This window comes from Platalea leucorodia (genome assembly GCF_965183815.1).
Source record: "Platalea leucorodia genome assembly, chromosome: Z".
Lineage (NCBI taxonomy): Eukaryota > Metazoa > Chordata > Aves > Pelecaniformes > Threskiornithidae > Platalea > Platalea leucorodia.
The window spans coordinates 52,509,912-52,534,929 of NC_138858.1; the positions used below are offsets into that span (position 1 = coordinate 52,509,912).

At 36.8% G+C, this 25,018-nt stretch overlaps 1 protein-coding gene across 1 annotated transcript in view; it reads right to left on the reverse strand.

Annotated features, from left to right (window-relative positions):
* Positions 1-7,358: 7,358 nt before the first annotated feature.
* SLC12A2 (solute carrier family 12 member 2) overlaps positions 7,359-25,018 on the reverse strand; it is a gene marked incomplete at its 5' end in the record, with an annotated part of 61,723 nt that continues 44,063 nt past the window's right edge. Inside the window, 12 exon segments of the mRNA XM_082336212.1 lie at positions 7,359-10,266; positions 11,195-11,262; positions 12,755-12,890; positions 14,663-14,749; positions 15,243-15,354; positions 15,532-15,654; positions 17,210-17,257; positions 17,944-18,084; positions 19,449-19,528; positions 21,538-21,644; positions 21,864-22,004; positions 24,121-24,232. Of these exon segments, the coding sequence (XP_082192338.1) occupies positions 10,131-10,266; positions 11,195-11,262; positions 12,755-12,890; positions 14,663-14,749; positions 15,243-15,354; positions 15,532-15,654; positions 17,210-17,257; positions 17,944-18,084; positions 19,449-19,528; positions 21,538-21,644; positions 21,864-22,004; positions 24,121-24,232 (1,291 nt within the window). The 3' untranslated portion in view covers positions 7,359-10,130.

Consider the following 25,018-nt stretch of genomic DNA (forward strand, 5'->3'; position numbering starts at 1 on the left):
CCAAGACAAAAAGCAAGATTTGTTAAAAAGCAAGAGGAAGCAGAATCCAGAATATGGTCCACATAAGCTGTCAAACCGCAAAATTTTCAATGATGCAAGTAATATCAAGTATTCCATAACTAAATGGTTAATTATGCAGAAAAAAAAAATGAAAAACAGGGAGAAAAAAATAGCAAAATGCTTTAAACTCTTCCATAGTACACTGTGCTTTAAAAAAAAAAAAAAATTAGTATGCACAGAGGGCTTTCATACACTCTACACACCAGCTCTGATAGAAAATGCAACTAACCAGAAAATAATTTAAAATGTTAAGCTGATTACCTCCACTACAAAGTTTTTCCTTCAGATGCACCCTCATTTGACTAAGACCCCACATCTGCACTTCCAGGTATCCTATAACACTTCTCCAATGCCTTTTTATGTGAACTTACTTTTCCACAGAAGACCTCAATTTCTCTCCAGAAGAGTGAACGAAAAACAGGTGACACAGATATGGCCTTCCTCCTCTTCTCAGCACTCATCTGTTTCCCCCCAATTCTATTCCATGGTTCATGCATCTTCTCAGTTTTTCCCTTGTGTCTTTACCTTCTGAGTTTCCAATTTTCTTCTCACACCCAAAGCAGGCACTCCACTAACATCTCTAATCCATGTTCTATCTTTCTTTTATCCTCAGGTGAAATGAATGTGCCAATTAATGGTTTCCATTTAAATTCCCATCCTCTTAAAATTCCCTTACGACACTTATGATATCCTCTCCAAAACAGAACTCAGAACCATAGGATTTCATTCACAGTCATTCATCTTCTGCCAGTTGGCTTCAACATATTATTTCACAGCTATTGCAGTGGCAGACTGATCTAAATTTTCTTGACTCTGAACTCCGAAGTCGAGACATGGGATGCCTTTAACATTTTTGCAGGTGACCTTATATTCCTTTCTGTTCTCCTAAGAGCACATGTATAAACGTCTCAGAACATACTTGAAATAGACAACTGGAAGAAGCCACCTGATCACAGGCTGTGGTACTTACAGGGTATTTTAAACACAGCAATATCTGTTGGAGGGGCAATACAGCTGGGAAAGCAATTCAAGAGATTTCTTGAGTATCTTGGTGATAATTTCTTGATGCAGTTGCTCAAAAAGTCACCTAGGACAAACTCTCTGCTGAGTCTGTTTTCTCACAAGAAAGAATTAGCTGGGGATGTGAAGGCCAAGATCAGTCTTAGCTGCAGCAACTATGACAAAGAGCACTGTTTAAAATCCTGAGAGAAGTAAGCAAGAGACAAGGTAGAATTACAGCCCTGGACTTCAGGAGAACAGACTTTGGCTTCTTTTAAGATCTGTGTAGCAGGTTCCCACAGGAGACTGCTCTGCAGGGCAAAGAGGCCCAGAAAAGCCAGCTGATCTTCAACGACTTCTGAAAAGCACAAGAGCCTTCCAGTCAGGTGTGCAGGAAGTTGAGCAAGCGTGGCAGAAGGCCAGCACAGATGAAACAACCTCCACATGCAATCAAACCCAAGGTCACAGAAGGTGGATGCAGGGACTGGCTGCCTGTGAAGAATACCAGTACATTGACCAAGTGTACAGGGATGAAGTGTGGAAATCTGAAGCTCAGATGGAACTGAAGCTAGTGAGAGATGCGAAGAACAATAAAATGGGCTTCAGTTCACTTGCAGCAAAATACTAAGGAAATAAGGAAGTCCAGCATCGTCACCCAGATGACTGGTGACTGGGCTGGATCATCCAACATGTAAGAGGAGGTTCAGAAAACTGGAGTTTTTCAGCTTAAGAAGAGAAGGCAGCAGGGAGAACTTTTCCATGTCTTCAATAACCTAATGGGAATGCATTCTTCCTGGTACACGACAGGATGAGAGGCAACAGACAAGTTGCAACATGGGAAAGTCTGATTAGACCATCCTTATGATGAAAACTTGTAATTTGAACACTAGAACAGATGCCCAGGGAGGCTTGTAGATATTAAAAACTCATCTTGACAAGGCTCTAAGCAATCTGATACACCTGGAGCTGCTTTGAGAAGGGGGTTGGGCTAGACGACCTCCACAGTTCTCTCCCAAAATGATTTATTCTACAAGTACAAAAACTACCCCAAAATGGAGCCAGATATCTTAAACCTTCTATGTGTTACTTACTCTTGGAAAAGAACTTGGAGCTTTGTTTTATAAACACTTCTTAAAAAACCAGCAAGAACAAATAATGCACATACCATTTCTTAAGATCACAGCTCTCTTACTAAAGCAGGGCCAGGAGGGCGGGTAGGAGAGTAAAAGAATTTCCCTAATGCTTTTTAAAGTTAGGAAAAAGAAATTGTACCCTATCCATAAATAACTGCTCATTACTGGCTCACCTGGTGGACAAACAATACAAGCTTCAAAAATCTGTCAAGCAACATGACCTGACCAGCCGCACCATTACTACTGCCATCATGAAAATTTTAAGTCTAAGGAAGAATGCTGTCATTCCTTCAGGCTCCATATACTGCAGACTAATTTCAAAGATCCACACATACATTGTAGTGAAGCCAGTGAAACCACATGACATCTTTTCCTGCTTCTGGTTAGACTTGGGAAGTAGATAGCTTGGATCTTACCTTGTGTTTATGGGCTGAAAGAACAAGCTGTGTTATGTATTTGATTTTTCTTTATCAGTAACAATTAATTATCCTACAACACAGGAATGTTTTGAACTTAGAAGTAATTACAAAGAATTAATTTTAAAGTGTTTCCCATTAAAGGGAGAATATTCCTAGTATTCACAGCAAAACCTAGAAATCAGCACTTGATCTGAATTCCAAATCTGCCACTAAGTCACTTCCTGGCATAAAAGCTGCCATAGAATATGGTTAATTACTGTCAGAACAAGGACAGGACTACAAACTCAGAACCTATTGCCCTTTATTTAGAGGCTGACTACCTATAGTCAAAGCTACAGTAGGAGAAGACGCTTTTTATTACTAACCTTGCCTAATCCTGGGAAAGTGAAAATTTCTTGATTATGATGCATTTGGAATGATGGCACACAGATACAGTTGCAAAGACAGACTCCAAACCATAAATTAATACTGGAATATTTTCTCTCCGGGACAGAATGAGTTTTCTAGAATGACCTGAGTTTCAGGGTTGGCCAACAGTACAGGATGGAAAAAGTCAGATGTGTTTTCTGGCTAGAGAAGGTGCTCAGTTCCCAGAGTTGACAAGTAATCATAACCTTTTTTTTTATACCCATTGGAATTATTGGCATCATGGTGACTCCCAGGTCTCAGCTGAGAATCAAGCCTCATTTTTCTAGGTGCTTACAAACATAGCAAGAACAAGAAAGCAGCAACCCCCAAACTCTGCAATACAATTAAAATAAAAATATCATGTATAAAGAATGCTTAGTAAGGTTTGGCATGTATTTGCCAGTTTGAGTTTTCCCGATAAATCCTACCATGTCTGAAATAATACTGTTGCTAGTTGAAGAACACAGAAAGATTTTAATCAGAAGAAAGACTTTTAAAATTAACAACACTCAACTGTGCAATCAAAAGTAAAATGAAATTCTATATGAGGTTAGCCAAAATCCCATGTGAAAGCCCACACTGTTCTGTGGTTAGCCTTGATTTCATATGTTAATACTGTGCATGCCTGTTGTTGGTTGACTCCATAAAATGTCATTTCCTTCGAGGTGCAAGCTTCTCTTGGCAGGCACTGTGCTTTGACCTGCTATGATTTCTAGGTTACTGGTGCTTAAACTACTTTTTTACTGCAACCAACAATGCTTAACTTTTGTGCTTATATTTTTGCACTTCACATCTGTTTTGATTTTTTTTTCTTTACCCCAACTGCTCATCAGAGATGAGTTGCATTCAATTGAGCAAAATATGTATAAAACACCTAGGCTAACATTGGATTATCTGGCATATTCTTTTGTACATATATGCCATCCCCTGCTTCACGTATCAATTTTTTAATACTTTTCTAAATGTTAATCTATGTAATCAGTAACAGTAGTACAAAGGAATTGTTCAAGAGTCCCTATAATTTGCAATACTGTTGTTAAACCATCCAGCCAGGCAACTTGGTCCGAAAGAACGAATGACCATACAGGGCTGGGAGTGAGGACGTTTCAAGGCTAATCCCAGCTCTCTAATTTTCAGCCAGAGCCTGTGGAAATCCTTTTTACCATCTGTTTTGCAGAGACAAATTTAATTGGAGAGAGATGTTCCAAGATTTAGTTATTAGTTGTAAAACACTTCAACAGAGTGATAAAGTTATTCCCAAACTTAATAAGCTTGGAAATGCCTAGCGCTACACTATTCAGTTTCCTCCAATACTTTAAATAGCCAGTACCTGAATATTTTGGGATGACATAAAGCTTTTATCATCTTGCTCCTATTTCTGTACTTGTAGAAGGTGGTGGACATTTGTCTTGGTTCTTACTTATGAAGCAAAAATACCTTGTTGAAATAGTATGGATCACTCTGAAACTAGATGGGAGATGTCGGTCTGTTTTGTTTTCCAACATCTCTTCTCCCTCTGCCTTCAGCATTTATCCTTCTGCTCTCTAAGGTTAACACAGCTGGAAATAGCCATTGAGAAAAGCGAGCATCACCAGGTGCTTTATGAAATGGTGGCTACTGGGTGGTAAAAAGGCTGTTTGAGCTCAACAGGCAGCATCTGCACAGAGATTCCTGCAGCCTTCTAGAACAAAACCAGAGTATTTTTCCCACAGAGGGAGGGAGGAAAAAAAAAAAAAAATTCTCCAATCCACAGTCAAAATTATGAAAAAAATAATGCAAAAGAATACTATTACGCTGATATGAGTTAACTTTATTCAAAGCACTAAGTCAGTTACGCCATGAAACCGAAGGAACAGCGCAACGAGTGTATTTGACGGTGCAGTTTTAGGCATTACCTGGAATGTTGAAAGACAATAGTGCCGCCTGGCGTTGCTATTGTAGTTTGAATTCCTAGAAAACTACGGAGAAAGTATTTCCTATTTCTTTCACCGAAAATCACGTTTTATTAGCAGGATTTTGTAATTATTACTGTGGACGGGAACTGACGGACTATGAAGACGAGGTACCTAGACGCAGAACCTCACACTAGAATTTGCGTTGGCTACAGCTCGTCAGAGTTAGTTTTCCCCAGATCCCCACAGGGTGGGAGCAGAGTTGCGAGGCCCTTCTTCTCTCACGTCCAGCTGCTACTGCCGTTAGATTCCTGTTAACAGCGTGTTTTGCAAGATTTCACTGAAGCATAATAAAAATACATTTCCAGCACACACCACCATGCGCAAGCAAACATCCGAGCGCTTTACGAAAGGGCAGGCTTACAGCAAGCCAGCAAGGGCCGCTGTTGGCGGAGGCTGCCAGGGCTCCCCTGGGCCGCCCGCCGCCCCGCTGCCACCGCCATCGCCGCCCGGCAGCTGGCCCGGGGCCGACAGTTTAACGGCTGCCGCGAGTGACAGGACAAGCGGCACGCCCCCGCAGCAGCCAATAAGAGGACGACGGGAGACGCCTGCAGCCAACAGGAGCGCGGGGCTGCCGGGAGGGGCGGTGCCGGGGTGGGGCGTTACCGGAGCGGCCCCAGGCGCGCGAAACGGGGCTCTTCGGAGAGAGGGTGGTTGAAAAGTTAAATTTAGCGTTGCCTGACATTTTAAATCCTGAACGATTCCATTTTCCCTTCTACCCATTACACTGTGACATGCAGGTAAACATGGCTGCACAGGCTGTGGGATGGCGGCTTAGCACCCCTGGGCCAGCCCAAGCAGTGCGGGCAGGGAAGGGAGGCAGGGTGAAAAGCAGATCATTGGAGCTACAAGTGACGATTTCCAAGAGCTTGTTTCCCCCTCTCCTAAATGCAGACATCAGCCTCCGTCAACCTAATCCACAGACTTAAATCTGAAAACCTGTTCCACACCATACTGTTAAGAGGCAGAGTAGCAAGAAAGATCTGATCATGCACTGGTGAGGTGCCCACAAGTTTTCACCCTGCACCAAAGGGAAGCAAGGCAGTGGCACTGAAGCAGAACACCATTCAATGCCTCTATTGTCTCACAGACCTGAAGCCTAGCTCCCACTCCGCCTGAACGTAAACCGGGTTTTAGGTGCAGAGGCAAGATTTACAGGATCCCACGCAGGTTATACAAGACAGTGTAGCTAGACTAATTAAGAACATTCACCAAGGTGAAGGGAGCCCTGCTTTCCTGTTTCAAAACAAAACCTAAACAGGTTACTATGCAGTGTGAACCTTCACCATTTAATTGTGTAGCCAAATGACGAGACCAACCTTGATCCAATTTTCATTTTTTAGCTTCAGAAGCATATGTGAAGTTACTTATCTGTGAATTGAGCTCATGGTACTGTGTCATTATTTAGATCAATCACTTCTCCAGCAAATAGGAGGATCTAGAATAACTGCTACATACCTTCTCCTCTACTTGGCGGTATACTTTTAACAAGCGTTCCCTTTCCACTGGCCTCCAAGCCTCACTCTCAAGGCCTAGATTTAAATGCATGGACAAACTTAATCAACAAGTATTTAGTAAATCAAGGATATATAGTAGAAGTATGAATTTATTAGAGGTTAATTTTCAAATAAAAATTCTCAATCTCCCAGCTACACTGGGAAACACCAAAACTGATGAGGTTAAAAAGTTCTTCAGTGGTTCCAAGTATCATTTGATATGAGAAAACAACTTGCCTTCTTATCACGCTCTTAAACTTTGATTTTTCAACTAGCTTCTAGTTGAATGTACATTAGTGGAGTTAAGGCCAAGCGCATCTTGCTTACAAGCGGCTTTGCAACTGAATCTTACAAGTTGTTTTCTCAATATATTTCCTCATATCCCAGTAGACTACTATTTTGAGGGAGAAAGACGAGTTAAGACAGTCCTTCACTGTATTCAGAGGCAAAACAAATTGCATATGTAATAGGAACAAATTTTCAGATACTAATGTTCCAGCTTAAACATACCACGTATTGCGGATTGGTCTGCATTGTCTGGCAACTCATGACAAATTTTAGAGAGTGAAACAAGGTTTATTGTCCTTATGCAACCGCTGTGGTTCCTAACCCACTGGCGGCAAACATTCCCCCTGAGAACAAAACACTTGTCTCCTTGTATGAGACACCTGAATGGCTTTAAGTTCTACTCATGGTTCTATGCAAATTCCACAATAAAGGTAAGTATCAGATGCATGCAATAAACATATTTACATGTCAGGAACTATTTTCATCATTAATCTGTTAAACTATGAACATTATTCCCTACCCCCCACTGATAAAAAAAGGCTTTGTTAGACAAGACAATTGTATTGAATTCACTTTCTTTTATTGCAGTGACATCCCCCTGGTACAAAGTATTAACTGCAATAATTACGTTAAAACATTAGAAAAGCATTTGTGTGTGACAGTTACAGTACAGTATCAAATCTTACATCTTCAAACCCAAGTGGGCCATTACCCACTAACGCTCAAATCTTTAAATTATTTTCAGTTATTTTTAAATATGTAATGTCAGAAAAAGCATATAAAAAGAATGTATGTAAAAGGAAACCTAAATACAAATATAAGTGAACAAATAAATAACTGATTTTCTCCAGCTATTACTGTCTTTTTAAACCCACACAAAGAAACCTAATCTATAGAAGGTATGAAATTGCCATGTGTAAGTGATTTCATTTTTCAAGTAATTAATAATGATTGGAACATAACTAAATTTGGCGTCAAAATCAAAGCAGAAGTTGGAGTGACTGCCACTAACTGACATCTGCTGCAAACAATTACCATTAACTGTTGAAATTTTAGTGTAGCAAATAAACTTGAAACTTGACCTCGTGCCTAGCATTAGCGGGCTTCTGAGAGTGCATGTGAAAAGCATTCTACGTTATTTCACAGACATTACCTTAACTATCCCCATATGCATATTTAGATATATTTTATATAATTTTATACACATATATGCATGTATACACACACTTCATTTGGTTTGTGTTACAGATCACAAGCAATGGTTTCCTGAATGGGCAAAAAACCTTTTAAATAAGTGTACCTGTGCACATTTTTTTATTTGTTTTTAAGATAGCAGCACTAAGTCCATGCCTTACTGTCCATCTGTTCAAAAGAATGTAACCCACAAAACAAGAAGAAACATGGCAATGATTCCATATTCACAATGTGACATCCTTATCTCCTAAAAAACGCTGTAAAACCTGTGATAGATATGTTGGCAAGTTTGATCCCCACCCCCTCACCTGGAAGGAAACAGCACTTTTACTGCAAACTGTCTCATCTTATAATGTTTATCGTAACAAGCTGGGTTCATGCTGGTATCAGTTATCTCACACTTAGCAGCAAAACATGCATGTTTATTTTTCTTTTTTTTTTTTTTTTTTAAAGTGAAACGATTCAATAGTCTCAAATCCAATTGACAGAAACAGCAAAAAAAAGATTTTTTGCAGTTTACCAAGAATTTGACAACAGTGTATACTGCACTGTGTATTTTTATCTTTAATCACAACTTGAAGCTCTACCTGGCCACACAATGATTATGCTTTGTCCTTCAAAAGGAACAGTTACATTTCAGTTTGATCTTGTACTTAGCATAAAAATACACCTTTTCTGTGCGTCCTTAAATGAAAGTCACTCAACCACTGGTATACCAATCGGGTAAGCATGTCCAATGCTAATATCAAAAGCTTGTGAAATGTTTTTAGGCAATCCTTTCTATCCAAAATATATTAGGAATTTAAAAAACAGTTCACATTACTAACCTTTATACAAAGGCCCAAGTGAAATTTCTTGTGTAGGTGTTCATAGTAGACTAAATTATGAAGTTTTCAAAATATACAATGAAAGGGCACACAAGATTGGCAGTTTCTTTATTGAACATAGAAAATGTATAAAGTAGGATGTATGGAATAGATCTAAATTGCTAGACGATCAAACCTGAGTATTATTTAATAAGACTAAATGTATTTTCTGACAACTGAATGAATTGACCTAAAAACATCTCCCCTAGTAACTAGTGGTCCTTTTAACCATTTGTTGAAAAATGCAAGAGAACTGTAGCTTTTACATTTCATATTGGATAGCAAGATTCCACATAGTGTTTACTGTTTTCTGTTAGATAGCATCACATTGCTTATATTATCCCCATTCAAGCCTTAAGTTGAGTTTTGTTTCAAAGTAAGTTGAAAGTGACACCAAAACATAATAGGCCAAGAATTAGGACAGGTCTTTTTCTTTTCCTCTGATTTGTATAAAGATAAAAAGCCTCAGCCACTAAGATGAATTCAGTTTCATATTAGAGCTACAGAGCAAAGATTGACCAGTATCCTTCGCCAAGGTAGCTAATGTTAGCTATGTATCTCAGACTAGTGCCAAAGTAGTACACATTGTCAAATTTCAGAAAAGGATCCTTTCTGCTAGTAGAATTAGTTTTATTTTAACTGTTACAAAATTTAGTAGCATGAAGTCTTGACAATAACATCAGAAATTTGTTTTAGTTCAACTGACCTGCCCCAATTCTCACCTTTAAATCTAACAGATATAATAATAAAAATCCAAAAACTTTCTGACAGTAGAAAACATACAGTACTAAGAACTAATAGCTCAATGGAAGACTGAAAAGCAGCATTCATTTTTATTGTAATATGGAAGAGACTAGAAACTAAACAAAGTCTGATCTAAACTCTTAGTTGAAGGCAGATTTTGACATTCTATATAAATTTACAAAATAGGATGTATGGATGAGATTTGGTTAATTTCAGAAGGCACCTCAAGGCTAAAAGGCTTTTATAAATCTATAATCCTTTCATTGATCAAAAATAAAACATTTTATTGCTGCTATTCAAATAGCAAACAAAAAGCTTGTCTTGTTCTTCAGTCTAACAAGGTATCCTCCCCCATTAAGCAAGATTAAATTACAGAAAATATAGACTAAAACTGAAGATGTCACAACTTTAGAAATACAGTGACTTTCCTTGTGTGCTTTCAAGTCAGTGAAATAGTGAAAGAAGAGTCACTTTTTGCCTTTGTGATGTTAATAATCTACAGACCATGTCAGTCACTCTGCCCTGGGCACTGAAGTACCATTTCATCATAGCTGTCCCATGTGCAGTACTCTTAGGAATAGAAGGTAAGAACACTCTGATGATTCCCACGAACAAGGAGAATTGGTGGCAGATCTTTAGAAAGAGCTTCTAACCAGGCCATGTATAGTGCACTAGAAACCGCACCTTTTCGTGCAACTGGCAAACTCCTGTAATTCACAAGGAAAAAAAAGCATTCAACAATTAGAAAAACCTAGTGGAATATAAGTCCTATCATATAAATATGAAAGTATCATTCTGCAAAGAGGTAGATATTAAGTCAAATTTCCTAACATTTTTTAGTTTAGTTTTTTTCCCCTCACAATTCAGTTAATGAGTTGAGAGTTTGTATCCCAAGCACCACAGGCCTTGACATCTATTTACCCCTCACTTTTAGCCTCTTAACACCGTTTTGTATTCAGGTAGCTTCATGGAGAATTCTCCTCAGTTAAAGACAGTTTCTTGAAAGACTCTTCAAGATTTTAAAATAGGGCTTTTTCTTATGATGCCAGGTTGGTGAAGTCTAATATTCCTTCTCACAATCCTTCCACAACATGCCATACTCGTTTTCTTTTGAAAAAGACTACTCTATTTGCCCTACTCAAACTTCACTTTTAGTACTACTTCACAGAGCTCTGAAGCAGGCTCCTAAACAAAGACACAGCGAAGAAACCTATGATCTGCGTTCTGCTTGTTTACACCAAAAGTAATTCCATGGAAATCCATCAGCAAGATAATGATCTAACTTTATCTAGAGATATTTCCTAGAAAAAGAACTGAGAGGAAGGACCTGAAAGAGCGGGGAATAGTTGGCATGCAGGAGTGGAAAGAATGTGAGAATCCTGAGCAGTGCTACAAATGTGGAGGTAATCATCTAAAGCAGCGTATCAGAACCACAAAACTACACAGGCCATTTTTCGTTTATCAGTATAGTAACTCCACACTTCTAATAAATATTTTCAGCACTCAGACCTCCTGGAGTGTTTCTATACTTTAATGTCAAGGCATAGGCTTTTTCCTAACCTCTATTTACGTATATTTATATTTCAAATTACAGTTCTGTATCAATTAGGATAACAGTACAAATAATTTACTTACATGACAATTATGTTAGCTGTACTTGAATGTTCTTTCAGCAACTCATTTAGCCTAATCTGGCGGTAAGTCTGTAATTAAAATGACACTTGTTAGGAGATCTTTTCTATAAAACTACAAAAAGTTCATTTATTCAAGAAAAATGAAAAACACTTATGATCAATTCATATGAGTCATGTATAGAAAGCATGTACTTCCACCTCAGTTTGGGAATTTGTTCACTTTTCCGAAATACCTATGGTTGCAAGGCTGAGAGAGAAGAAAGCAGTAAGCTTAAAATGTGCAAATAAGCTAAGTACTATGAAAGCTAAATTTAAGATAGTCCCTCTAATAATACCATCCTCCATAGCTCCTGGAAGCAAGAGCCCCTTATGTCCTCTTCACGGTTCTTTTAACTATATCCTGTAAGCTCACAGTGAGCAGGTCTTACAGAAGTGAAGCCCTATCTTCATTTGGTAAGCCTATCTTCATAATGGGCCTCCCTTTTTTTACTACCCTATTCTGTCTTAACATCTGAGGTAGCTTCCTCAGTAATTTTCAGTTCTCTTTTATATCAGCTAACTTTGTAGCAAACATTTTGGGTTAACCATTGCTTGTAGTTCTGTTGTTCTCAGATGACCTGAAGTCTAGTTAGCCTGCAGGCTAGCATCTGCATAAACAATTAAGCTATCAGCAGACAAAAGAATAAATCACTTCAGTTATCTCACTGAAATGAGTTTTGGCAGTGTTTGTATACATGAGGAACAGCAAGGCATCAAGCAGTTCATTAAATATAAAGTAACTGTACTTTACAAAATCTTGTCCCCCAGCCCCTTTGTAATATGCAGTTAAAAGACCTCAGCAACAGCTGCCAGTCAATCTGTACCTACCTGTTAAACAGATTCTTGCCTTTTTTGTTTGTTTGTTTGTTTTTAAACACTTACAATGCAGAATGACCTATCATTCCCATTCCTTCTCTATTGCAAATCCTCACAGAACTTGTAAAACCCAGACAAGAAAAAGAAGATAAGGGTGGAATATACTCAGGACCATCTTGAAGAAATTCAGATCACTGAAACTTTAACCAGTCTTTCTTTAGATACTTGTCTGTATCTGCATCCTGTTATAAGATGCTACCTGAGTCTCCTCCATAGAAGTGCTTGAGAAGGAATACCTCTGATGTCTCTATAGTGCACAAGTGCTTGGGAAGAATGACAAACCTTTAATTGCTCCTTAACACCACAATTAGATGTGGTGTGTTTTGGGTTTTTTTAGTAACAAAGCAAAAAATGTTAGTTTGGTCAAAAAAAAGTCAACAGCTGAATATAGACTATATTATTCTAAATTAACTGCTGAAATACTGTAGTAAAGCAGTTTAGCACACCCCCCTCCCCCCGAATGCAGAAACTTCTTTTTTTTTTGCGAACCACCTAAATGGTTTTAGATGCTCCTTTCCATCAGCTATTCATAAAAACAGCTATGGAAGAGAGAGAGTAACAAAAATGAACTCACTGATATCACATCCACAAATGCAGGAGAAAAAAGTTTACATGACATTTAACATAACACTAAAGAATACAGAACCTTTGTTTTGTAAAGCTCAAGTTCATTATCTGTTATCCTCCATGGTTCATCCTCCTTCATTTTATCTGCAACTTCTTGTTCTTTATCATCTTCATGAAGTCGGAAGGGCTCTATCATTTCTTCAAAAGCTGCAATACTGGAACGATTAAGTGAACAGCCATATTAAAACATACATGAGTCTATACATCAGCAGTGACTTTCATAGTATCAGAAATTAAGTTTTATTACCATGTAAAAATAAAGTGAGCTGAAATATTTTCACTGCCAATTGCAGTTAGAACATCAAATCAGCTATTTGTATATGCAGACATTATAATTCAACAAACAATTAGGGACATCTGTAAGAGCCTTCACTGTTCATCATGCAGCTAGAGTTCATCATGCAACTAAATATAAAGTTTTAGCCAGTTTAAAAAAAAAAAAAGAAAACACCACCAAATAACTTTTGCTAGAGTTTTACTATAATGGTTTGAAAGTTGGAGTACTACTTTAGAAAATGTATAGTGACTAACAGTAGCTTCTTCAGAATTGAATTTGAAAGAGGAGTTTACATGTCACACTAAAAAACACAGTTATCAAGTGTCATGCTAGTGCCGTTAGGGTTTTGGCTTTGGTATTTTTATTTTTCTTCTTTTTAATCTTTCCAATACAGTCCGAGAGCCACGTTCAAATGCAAATGACCATGGCCATCTTGTTTAGTCTTCCTGTTGCACTTGTTAGAATGAGGTGTTACTTTGAATTCACTTGAACTTTAGCAAGAACTTCGAAGAAAACCTTTTGAAGACCAAAGAGGTATTCACTTCCACTAGAAAGAACAACTTACATTACCCTACTTTCTCTACCCACATTGGGATACTTGAACAGCAAACACAGTCTGCCACAAGTTATGAAATTAACTTGTCTTTGAATAGCCCTAGCATGTGACATGTGAGAAAAATAAACAAGATTTTTAGTAGAACACACTGAAATGTATGCCTTACATCCAATGAAATAACTGCGTTTCGATGTTACTTGAATGTTTTTTTATAAAGATGACAAGGTATTGCCAATCTTCTGTGGTTCGAAATTACAGTGTGGAAAATTTAACAAACATTAAGAAATACCTCTTGGGATATATTGTAGTATCAGTATGGGTAACATGTTAGCTTCCGTATAGTTAAACACTACCGCATGCCCATTTTCTAACTGAGGTGTTCCCGTTCCTCCAGGAAACTCCCACACTACCAAACAAACTTTTTTTCTACCCTTGGCAGTCTTTACTGAAGTTAGTTGTTACAAGGACTTCACCTTCATCAAAAGGGAAAAACCAAATGTGATCTGCTATTTTTTGGCTGAACAAAAAGAAGCATTACCAATATTCTATTATACAACACAGCAACTATTAAAAATAAATCATCTTTCTCCACTTAGTTTACAGCTATTGCTAATGCCAACTGGTATCTTAGAAAGGTTTTGGATATATTTTGGGGAATGTATGATCACTCCTGTGTAAATCAGAAATCTAAGCAATTTAAAAAAAAAAAAAAAGAAAGAAAAAAATAGATCAGGCTATTTGAAGGCCAAGCTTTGTTACATTAAAGTAAGACTCCAAGTAAAATAAAGACTATTTAAGTTTTTGTGAGCATTTCCCTTTTTAAAGAAGATTGGTCCAGAAATATTGAATTTTTTAAAAATGTATTTTTCTAAATTTAACATTACAATCTAAGGGCTATAGATTTAAAACATAGAGAATTCTATGTTCTTGGACATAGGAGTTATTGCTTAATTTATTTCCTGCGTTTTTGTGAAATACTGGATATCATAGGAACTACTCTATCAAAATTGCTACATAGGAAAGAATGAATTATTTTAAATTCCCAAAAGACCTCAAGAATTCAACTAACAAAGTTGGGTTTTTTTGAGACTCACTTTTCTTTCTTTGGCTTAGTATTAATATCCCCAAGAACCATGATGTCCGAGAAGTCTATCCGAAATTTGCTGAGCAAAGTAGCCATCCTGTATCAGAAAAAACAAGCCTTTATGCATGATGAGATTTTTAATTATTTCACAGGGTAAACAGATAGGTGTTCAGTAATAAAAACACTAGTTTAAAAAAAAAAAAGGCAACTTAAATGCAATAGGAAAAAAAAAATCAAATAGACCTGTCATACAGCTATAAATCAACAACATGCTTCGGAAAAAAAAAAAATAAAACCATAAAACTAAGAGAACAACTCTCCCTTAAAGACAAACCTCAGAAATATTTGAAAAATAAGATGATAATGTCAGACAATGCTGCAGAAAAATTAGTTTAACATAAGGTATCCCATCCAAAACAATCTGGGGGCAATGGAGCTTTTTTTGGAGAAATGAAATAGAATATGAATAGACATGAACTGATTAAACCTCAACCAAAGAACAATTGAAGGAAGGCTACTAGGAAGACAGTCATCTACTGTGTAACATGATCTATTAGCATTTGATATGGAATTTTTAAAGGTAAGCTTACGCTCTTCTGTCATGATCAATCCTGTTTATTTTTCCACCAATGAAAACTCTGATCTTACAGTCTTTCCACTTCTTCTTGGTTGTAAGAAGATACGGAATCAACAGTGTCAAACCTGCATTTTGACCAGAATTTGGGAATGATTCAGAAAACATAGCATTGTTTTAGAATTTAATAGTACAAATTAGTAATCTATATATGAACTGATTGAAAGATGTCTATTAACAATTAATTTAAAATAACTTCAATAATTTTTTTTCAACATTTGTTTTCAAAGTATAAAGCACATTACCTCCATCATCAAAGAGCCACCAGACATCAATATTGCTTTTGCCTTGTTTCTTCTGAAACTGAGTACTAGCATCAAGAAGTCTTTGGTCAGCTAAGTTTAAAGGAGAAGATCGGCTCTTTGAATCTGGAAAGAAGTAGAATGAAATTTCATTTAAGTGTTTTGCTTAATCACCCTGAAATTCAAACGCAACTTCTTAATATTTTGTGATATCTCCAAGTTTCAATAAAAATTGTTTCTTTCCCCCAACCCGACTCCAAATTTCGATTGAATGGATATAAATTGAACTATATTTAGGGAGTCTGTAAACTCATAACTTCAGCAGTTAAAGATTTAATTCTCTAAGTCATTTAGCAGATATTTGACAAATACAGGATCTGTAAGATCTTTATACAGTCATTTGCCTAGACAATTTAACTAACCTTGCATACCTACTTCAGAGCATTAGGTCATGCACTGTCGCTATCTCTTGCATATGACAAAACTTCCCTAAAAGCATGTCGATATAATTTACAAGTAAATACCATGTCCTAAGCAGTTTTCTTCTTTCATTGAATCCATTTTTCTTTACACATATAGTAAGAATAAACGCTAGTTCTACGCATTGCAATTCTATCTTTTGGAACAAGTACTGTTTTGCATGTGCAAGGCTCCAAAGGACAATATACGCTATTCTGCATAACAAAGTTATTGGATTTGATGAGAACAACAGCAGCATTTTCAATTAGATTAATACAGATAAATATATATTTTTAAAAGCTACAGAAAAAACTAACCCCTTTCCCTTAATTAAAACCTTGGTTTGAACAGGAGCCACGAGTTTGATATTCATCTCAGTCCTTATTTTATTAGGCATTTTTAAATACAGAGTACATCTGTGACTGATTTACATTAATATACTACTTTACTGCATACTGGGACTTCTTCCAAACCGCCATCTTGTGCTTCAAGATGTAATCTCACTTTCCATTAATAAAACACAACAGCTTCTAGCTGTTGAAATTATGAAGAAAATGTCAAAGAAGTTAGACGAATCTTAGTTAAGGCAAAAATATTTGCTTAACTCAAAAAAGTCTGAAATAAACCAGGAAGTGAAAACTGCTCAATTCAGGTCTCAAAATGCTGTTTATTTGAATGACTACTTTGCATTATTTCAGATGTTGATCTCACTGAGTGGCTATATTATGCCTTAATTTGCAAGCTATTGAACAATTCCAAATAACAGAGCAACAACTATGGCTTTAGAAAATCTACTGAATAGACTGATGGAGCACTTCTGTTGTACCACTAGATAATATTTCCTTTACTCCTAAATCAAGTAAGGGCCAAGACAGATACCTGAGACACAGAGAACTAAGCAAGCTCCTGAACACATTTCAAATGTTACTTAAGAACAAGAGTTTAAAAAAAAAAAAAAAAAAATCCAACATTCATAGCTTAGACACATGCATAATCCTTTCTCAGTAGCAACTCATTCTGGAAATTTCCAAAGTTGCATTTTTCCATAGCCAAATCCCTAAAGATGAAGCACATTCCAAAGCAGATATGAAGAAACAAGTTAACATTGCATGGTTGATATTTTCCTCTCTCTCATAGATATGTGTAGAAAGGAGTACAAAAGAAAAACTGAAATTAACAATGCGAAAGAATGATTTAACACAAAAAGGTGGAAAATGCCTGCCTTTTTTCAACAGTGGTTGTGTTGGAGTCTTTCCATCCTCGTCCTCCTCTGGAAAATTTTTAAAGATACAAAATAAAAAGGTTAAATTCCTTTGTGATGTTAATGAAAACACTACTAGTGTATATAAAAAAATTAGAAAATAAAGATGTAGAATGAAATGGATTTTCATACAAAGAAAAGCACACAAATGCAGTCTACCAGATCCTGAGATTTATTTGCACTTTAAAAAAAATTAAGCACATCGCTCACTTAACTATTAAGTCACTCCAAGCTTTTACTTTAAAAGGAAGAAGAAAGTTCGTTATTGTCACGTCAAAGTATCCTGAATTATTTGTGTCTGTTAACATGCATGTAATATTCTATTCTGAGGTGAAAAAACCTTCATAAATTTAGCAGCCTTCAAATCACACTTAATATATAAATGTGTGGCATGATTCTCAAGCAATTTTTAATACCTGTCAAACTCATTAACAATGAAAATCCATTGCAGGCCATTGTCTACCACCTGTTTTATTTAGGGGACTAGACGTGGAAGATTTATTTTACATACTAGTAAGTTCTAAACCAAAGTACTTAAATGATTAGACATTAGCAGCTAGAAAACCATAACACACTTCCATTCCATAAACACAAAAGTTCCTTAAATAATTCCTTGGTGAGGGGAGAGAAATTGAAGAGGGAAGGAGAGAGAGAAACAGTGAGAACTCAAATTTCATTGCTAACTAGCAAGTTACCTTTATGGAGAGTGGAAGTTCTTTCACTAGATGACGGAGCAAAAGCTATAGAAGTGTCTGTTTCAGCCTTCTTGCTATAATCCACTTTTACTATGACATCCTTGGTACATGGAGATTTTTCTTGGGATGACAGTAACTCTTCTTTGAGAAAGCAAAGAAACACATTATAAATCACTCAATTGTTCCAAATGGTATCAATAGAGGCACGTGAGTATACTGAGATGGTTCACAGTTGGTTAAACTCTACTGCAACTGTTATGCTATGGCAAAGAGAGGGAGGGAAAAAAAGAATAAAACATCAGCAAAAAAATCTTCTATAAACTGCTTCAGAGTACAAAGAGGCACCTCCTCTGAGCCGAGCTGTAATTCACTGCTATTTCCCTCCTAGATTTTGGGTGTTGATTACATTACCACAGGCTAAACATAAAACAGAGCTAGCTAATAGTGAGGAAGTACAACCAGGAGGAAAAAAAATTACCCAGGGAAAAATTTTCCATTTCCACTCTTAACTCCAAGAGGAAGATGAGCCTTAGACAAGGCCCAGACCAAGTACGTCTCACAGCCAAGTTTTTTTTCCCAGGTTTGGCAACAGCATAGCTACTTGGTTGCTGTCAGTGTTAAGCAAACTCACAGTCCCTCAGCAGATACTAAGACTCTTCTGACACTTTAGTGTTATATTTCCTAGTCTTCCCAGCAGTGTTGTTTTCACACTGCAGGTTCACTCCTTGCTGTTTCTCATACTCCTCTGCCCTCTTACACACAGTGACAGGCTCTCTTCCTCTCTCCAAATCTTAAGACATTCCTATGTTTCCAGTGAAGGAACAACCCTCCCTCTTTCAGGAGGATGCCCCTCTACATAACTTATGTCACAAGCATTCTTCCTCATTGTAGCAATGTTGTATGGAGCAAGCTACCAATGAATTAGACATTTTCAATTCAGCAGGCAGTTGCCACCAAAGCTAACAGGCTTCCTTCATTATTCTGCTTGAAATTTAACTAAAATTATACCATTCGTCTTAAGACCACTACCAAAGCATAACCAAGCCTTCTACACTGAAAACAGAAAACCTTTCCAAACTTAAGAGAGACTACCGCTGAGGTCTCTGAACTAGTGTGTACAGGTTCGCAACCTACACCAGACCCATAGCATTCTTGGATCATGGCAACATTTGTTGTGATTTTCATGATTTCTGGACTTGGGTCCCAAACACTTAATACCAATTTGGCAGCCTCTTTAATTTGTTTCAGTAAAATAGTAAATCCTTGGGAAGAAACTATACATGGCTTACAAATACAGAAAGTTGAAACAGAAAACCAAGTCCTGTTGCTGAACATACATTATTCTTATTTCAGACTTGCTAATTGCAGTGATTTTTATGCTATAAGAAAGCAGTGGTTTCATTTGTTGGGTTTTGTAATAACTTACCTTCATTTAACATTTTCAGAAAGCAGTATTAAAAGGGAATTAGAACAGCTATTCACCAGATAAAGAAAATAGATCTTACCTTGGCCCTGAAGGTGAGAAATGTCCAGGCCCTCCTTTAGGCGGATGACAACTACACCATACTGAACATCAAAGGCATCACTAAACAAAAGGAACAAAAAAATATTTTACAACTTTCTTTCCCAAAGGATCTGCTTTACACACTCTCTGAACAAATTCCAGGGATTAAACACTACCGTTTGAACTCCCAAATCATAAATTTGTGTTACAATTTCAGTTTCAATTCAACTATCGAGTTGCATCAGTGAACTGAACACCATATCCTGAAAAGTAACACATAGAAAGCATATTTATTTCCTCTCCTCCCTCTCTCCCCTACGTAACCAGTGATTAATTAAAAGCAACATGAACAGGTCAGTCAAATTCTGCACAGATGATGACAAGGTACACTGAAAAAAAAAAAAATCTAAGTTTTTAGCTCTCCCCCCTTCCCCCCCCAAATAAAGGGATTTATTTTGAGTAGATCTCCTTGATCTGAGAACTAAATATTTCTGACATCTTTCCAAAACATTTGGGTATTAAAAATACTTACAAAGTTGTAATTTAGAATCAAATTAGCTATAAGTTAGCTATAATGTATCTATTCCCATTATATCTGATGGGGAAGGAACTCACTCCTTTAAAAAATAAAGAGGGAAAACTTCATTATTGTAGAAACAAGCAAAAAGTCTGAATAAATGGGTAACTAGAAGTGGAGTAAAATGAAGGACAAAAAAAACCCCAAGACAGAAAAACATGAACTTAACCATATCATACAGTTTGCATCAGCCATTAATCATCAGTCCTTTTAATATAAATACTTCATTACAAACAACCATAAATCAGAGAACTCCCTCCCATGTCATCTCCACAGACAGAATTTTCTCAAGATTTCACTCATTAAACACTTCTCTTTAGAAGTAGGAAGACTTGATTAGAAATGTTCAAAGTATCAACATATTCTATAATAAATGCAAGAAAAATTGAAGTTGATTTAAGAAGAAAACGTTTTGTCCATTAGCAAACATTTTTAATTCATTATTTAATTTGTTAAATCTGTACAGATTAGATATGTTTTATTGTGTGCTTCAGAGACTTTCAATTTTCCAGAGATTTTCCAGAAATATGCTTGACCTACAGTTATTACCTCCTGAGGTTTCTCTTTTAGGATGTGGAGAACCACATGACTTGTTGTCCTTGACAGATCTTCCAGCACAAGACATTCCAAAATAAAATAGGAAAAAAAGAAAAACCAAGAACTAACCAACATGTCTTCTTATTTTTCACTGCATTTGGTGCTCCTGCTGTTCTCTTAAGGAACTGGGAGATTAGGAGGGTATGACTTTTTTCCTTTTCTAATCTCTGCCTGTAAGCTCCCATCCTCTCTTTCTTTTAAATGCACAGTAAATGAGAAGTGTAAAGCACAAAACGAAGCTGGTTAAGCAGCACATACAGAAAAAAAAAAAAATCCTCTGTATAAGTGCAAGAAGCAAGTTCTGGTTTTCTTAAGTGTTTGTAGCAGAAGTTATTCTATTAGATTTTTCAGCCAGAACTGGTCTGCCTTTCAGTACTGTCAAATTACACTGGGATTTCCTTTTCCATCTCCTTTTAGGCTACTGTATTACTTTGGGTGTCAGTGCTGTGTATCTTGTAAGTAAAATATTTCTTGTATATGAGAGCAAGGTTTAATGAAGATAGAACTTCAGCAAAAGAGTTGATTCATTCTCTACTATGCTTAATCTGTACAGAAGTAGTGTAGGAAAAACGCTGATTTCAATATGAACTATGCTTTAAAGAATTCAGTAGACTGGCACATAAGACACTAGTTCCATCTCTAAAGACAGTAACTCTTCAAAATCAGACCACTGCTACAGCTCTTTTTAGATGCAGAAAGAGTTATTATATAGACATATAATATGTTTAAAATATAAAGACTTGCTTATTCATTTCCATATAAGAAAAAGGTAAGGTATTGAAGATTGCTGGATCAGCAATATGGAAAATCTGTGTCTACCTGAAAGAGACTTCATGGAACTAAGATCTTCTTGACTTATTACCAAACATACTGAAATGGAAGCTAAGAGCTACACCTTACACATTTTTTTACTTACTGGAATAAATTGATATAGGTTTCAACATCTCTCATGTCACTTTGTCTCCAGTTTTTCTTAAATCCAACAACAAGGGTGTTGGGTCTCATTCTACCCAGACCAGCAGCCTAAGAAGAACAAAAAAATATTTTTTAAAACCCATGTAACTGAAACAACTAAAGGTTCTATTATTTTCTTAAGCAGAAAACAAAGTATTTTCATGAAAGTTTTAAGGTAACTTTGCAAAATGAAAATATTTCAAAGTATAAAAACACTTCCAATTTTGATTTTCATCTTCACCACTTCCATTAAAAAGAAAAAAAATTTTTTAAGAGAGAGAGGTGTACCTGCATTAAGTATTGTCCTCCATCCCTTAAGTCCTCTGCATGCACTGGTGCATAGAAAGCCTTCATCTTGTTTTTAATTAGCCATCTCTGATATTTAGCCAGATCAGTTGACAATTCCTTCATGGCTTGCCTCCGAGGACCCTTTCAAAATAAGGAAATAAAAAGAGAAGAGGGAACAAGAACTATGAGTATGAGTAGTAATAAAGTCGTGTTTCCCCCCCCCCTTTTTTTTTTAATTTCACTGCTAGAATCCAGTTCAAGCTTGAAGAACCTCAAAACATGCTTTCACACTATCAAAAAAACCTCAAAACAAAAAAATAACAGGCATTATCAGCAGCAAAGAGTGGACCAGATTCTCATTTTTAGGAAGCGGGTTGTTCAAGCAATCTTGTTCCTGCAGAGCACAACCCACTTCCCCAGCAGGTGGCACATGCTTGTCCTCCAAAACATACCATAGTTTTAAAAGGAAAGGGCTTTGTAATGAAACACACATTAAGAATGACTTAATATTAGGCTTTATGGGAATATTTGTTTCAGGCTGTACAAGTGTGCCTCTGTGTGTACATAATCCTAATCAGAAAGTCTTTGTCACAGTGGTGTCACTCCTGCAGTTTTATGTTGCAGTCAAAGTCGTCTCGTCTTTAAATACTTTCTTTTTATTACTTCCATCAGGACGAATCATTGTGTTCCTCCTAGACATCAAAATGCAGAATACAGGGGGAAGTATAATCAAGAACACAGTAGCCCAGTTTTTGCAAAAGGATACAGTTTGCAAAAGGATACACTCTGACCAAATGGTCAGTTAGTGAAGAATAAGCAAGTGAAGCAATTTTAAATAGAGATAGGATACATTCCCAGAAAATCTCTAATCAGAATTACTTTCCTACAAGAAGGATGACACTACCTTATTCTTTTCAGTACAGCCCTGCTTTTGAAAGACAGTAAATCCACCTGTGATATCTTACCTCTCTAGTATTACTCAGTTTCTGTCTTTCACACTCACTGAAGGTTTAAGTTTGTATAGACAGGAATTAAATTTTCTGAAGACAAAACTGGCAAATATTTGCTTAACAAAATATAAGTTCTGTGGATTGCATTAACTTGATTTACTCTTATCTGTTCATTAGATCAGAAGCAAGTCATATTTAGTAAGTGTGCTAAATTTAAGCATATTTAAGAGTAATCCCTCTTCATATTTCAAGTTACACTTGCTTAAACATTCTTAGTGATGTGACAGAAAATGTTTGGCCTTAAAATATGAATACACAATTCCAATATGCTAAAACATATTTACCAGTGTTTATCAGAGACGCAACAGCCTCTCTGTAGCTAACTGAAGTTTTGGTATAGATCACAGTATGACAGCCACCTTCTATCACAGTTAAGACAACTCATGACAAGCATGATTTTGAATAACAGTTACTTGAAGCTTGCTTCTTTCCCCCCACCCCAAAACCTCGACAAGTCTGCCATAGAAGACACTTTTTTTCCCCAAGTAGTAAGAACTGCTGAAATTACGTCCTGACAGACCAGCCCTCACACACCCCCAGCCCCCCAAAACCCCACACCTCATATCCTGACAAAAAAATAGGGAAAGTAAGTGAAATACTAGGAGCTGGGCAGAAAGGGAACAGGAAAGGAAATACCTGTTAACATTATTGTTTCACCTGCCAATGGAATTGATCTGATAACTGAAAGAATAAAAAACTATTGAAATGTTAGGAGCAATTTTTAACTATTGGCTAAACTGATATTGAATTTACCCCTCAAGAAGGTTTATTTTAGATCAGGCTTTGTAAGAAATCTACACAGGAATCAATCTCTCTGAAACTGTGACACTGAGAGGAAGTCTAGCTGTATACTGCGCGTCATTTTGATCAACTGCTCTGTCCAAAGCATGACAGAGTACATGAGACTGTATGACACAAAGACAGAAAGAGACCCAGGCTGTAATCCAATGTCACTTTACTCCTACAAAGCTTCCTCAGCACGCAAGCATCAAATGATCAAATATACTAATTTTGCAAAGATTGCCCTGTAGTACACCTAACTGGGATAGCGATGACCCATACATGAGTGGATCCTACCAGTAAATCTCTCTTTTTGCACTTCTCAATGTCTAATGATGCTTTTATTTAAAAACAAAACAAAACACCACCACACAAACAAGAACCACAAACAAAAAGGAAATTTGTTAAAAAAACAAAACAAAAACAAAAAACAAGGTAACTTTAAAGTAAAGATAGAATACACTTACCATATGTACGTGGCCACAGATCATTAAGCCCACATTCTTGGTGAAAGCATGGACAAGGTGAAGCAAAGCTGGACGTGCATTTGGAGCACCTGTCATAATTAAGCACTGAGGTCTAGAATTGTGAATAGATGAGGAATAAAAAAAAAAGGTTGGAATTCATTTCATCTGGAATAGTGGAGTTTTTTTATTAACACAAAGAAGTTTCTTCCAAATATTGGCCATAAGAACATAATCGTTGCTGGAGAGGTAGTAACCTCATCTACTTTTACAAGACTATGTTAAATTGAGTAAAGATCAATTTTTCCACAACTGCCAGCAGACCTATGATTAATTGGTTCCAAACTTAGTAATCCCACTAAATCTGAGAATTTAGACATTTAAAAAGATCAGATACAGATTTTAGACAAGACTAGGTCAGAGGGATGAATTTCTTCCCCCATTTGTAAGTCACATCCCTTTGCACTTTCTAGCTTACATTCTTCTGTGCCCAACAGAAAAACCGGAATCATATGCTTTTTCTAAATTACTATCATTCAGAAGGCAGAACCAAAACACTGCAAGTCAATCTTAAAAGACAAAGTGTCCAGACTTCAGAATTCATTTCAGGAGATAGTTTTTCATATCGTAAGAATCACCTAAAGTCATCTGTCTCGATCTCTATAGCAGCTTCAGTTCATTTTCCGTATTAGAATCATAGAACAGAATCGCAGAATCATTTAGGTTGGAAAAGACCTCTAAGATCATCGAGTCCAACCGTTAACCTAGCACTGCAAAATCCACCACTAAACCATGTCCCTAAGCACCTCATCTACCCGTCTTTTAAATACCTCCAGGGATGGAGACTCAACCACTTCCCTCGACAGCCTGTTCCAATGCCTGACAACCCTTTTGGTAAAGA